The sequence below is a fragment of the Diaphorina citri genome, unplaced genomic scaffold (genome assembly GCF_000475195.1).
Source record: "Diaphorina citri unplaced genomic scaffold, Diaci psyllid genome assembly version 1.1 scaffold127, whole genome shotgun sequence".
In the NCBI taxonomy this organism is placed as follows: Eukaryota; Metazoa; Arthropoda; class Insecta; order Hemiptera; family Psyllidae; genus Diaphorina; species Diaphorina citri.
The window spans coordinates 325,422-326,706 of record NW_007377564.1 but is presented as its reverse complement, the minus strand read 5'-3'; the positions used below and the strand labels follow the sequence as shown (position 1 = coordinate 326,706).

The following is a 1,285-nucleotide window of genomic DNA, read 5'->3' as shown; positions in this document are numbered from 1 at the left end:
TAGGACTTTCTTATAAGTGGCAGGGTGCTCGCTTGCGTGAGCTTTTCACCTAACCACTAAATAAGGAAAAGAAGAGAGAGAGAGATATACAGGAGGAGAAAAAAAAGAAAGGTTCTCCACTTACTTTTGGTCTGAATTAAGGCTAAGTTGTTTGATTTGAGATTCAACAGCTTCTAATCTCTCTAATACTGACTTGCATGAGGAGCAGTCTAGTTTAGGTGGTGGTGTCTGAAATTAGAAAATATTTAAATTATTTTATTTTCTTTTTTTAAATAAAACTCTATCTCATCAGTGGAAAATCAGATTATTTCAATCTGATTTTCCCCTGATTGAAATTGCTGAATCTGTGAACAGCAATTGCATTGCTTTCTGAGATTGGGAAGAATTAACTCTCGATGATCAAGCCCTTTTTTTCAATTTAATAAGGGTGTTTAATTTACCTAATTGTAAAATGTACTCCCCATAATATGTCAAAATATATAAGACCTTGGTTAGACTGCGGGGGGAAAAGGGACTTCTCAGTCCTATCCCAGCAGGATAAACAAGGTATATTCTATTCTATTTTTCCATAAAATAAGAAAAAAAAAACTTACTTGAGCAATGCTGGATTGATCCACTATAGATTGGACCCTGGCCATGAAAGCCTCTTCTCTAGCATCTGCAGCATTCTGAATCTCTTTGATTATATCTGAAATACAGAAACGAAATCATTTTAATTTCAACAGGAATTCAGTGTGATCTTTCAATCACCCTAGTTAGGGCTGATTGAGAAGCTGACGAAAAATGCCAACCCTAAAGGTGAGAGAGAGAGAGAAAAAAAAAGAACAGTTGCTCGTTTTTCCCTCTTAACTGTAGGAAGTGTAGAAGTATCCTCTTTAAACTACAAGGTTGGGACAAAAGCAACCTTGCTGTCAGAGGTAGTCTCTTGTCTACAACATGACTTTAATCTCAAACTCATGCATTCAACATGGCATATCATAAGGAGTAACTGATTAGCACATGATTTATTGCCTTGAAAAGTAGAAGGAGACAACTACCTGTAATAAGTAGAGGTGAGTGAACATTTTGATTTTGCACAATGCTCTTCACAAATGCCAACTCTTTCTTAGTCTTGCTCAGCTCTCTGCTCAGTTTGCAGTAGTCTTTCTTCAGTGTGATCATTTCTTCCTCAAAATCCAGGGAAGTCAGTTCATTGGACTCTTCTAGGATTTCATCGGCTTCTCTGGTGTCATCTGATGTGATGCTGATCTCATCATTTCCAAGCCCTGGAAATATTTAGGTACCA

The 1,285-nt window shown here is 37.0% G+C and overlaps 1 protein-coding gene across 1 annotated transcript in view; it reads right to left on the bottom strand.

The window, feature by feature from the left end:
• Window positions 1–1,285, bottom strand: part of LOC103524932 — a 5,832-nt gene that overhangs the window by 1,854 nt on the left and 2,693 nt on the right. The window contains exons 3-5 of the mRNA XM_008489972.2: window positions 1,038–1,265; window positions 594–688; window positions 125–228 (exon numbers count right to left, since the gene is read on the bottom strand). Coding sequence (XP_008488194.1) covers window positions 125–228; window positions 594–688; window positions 1,038–1,265 — 427 coding nt within the window. The remainder of the gene's footprint in view (window positions 1–124; window positions 229–593; window positions 689–1,037; window positions 1,266–1,285) is intronic.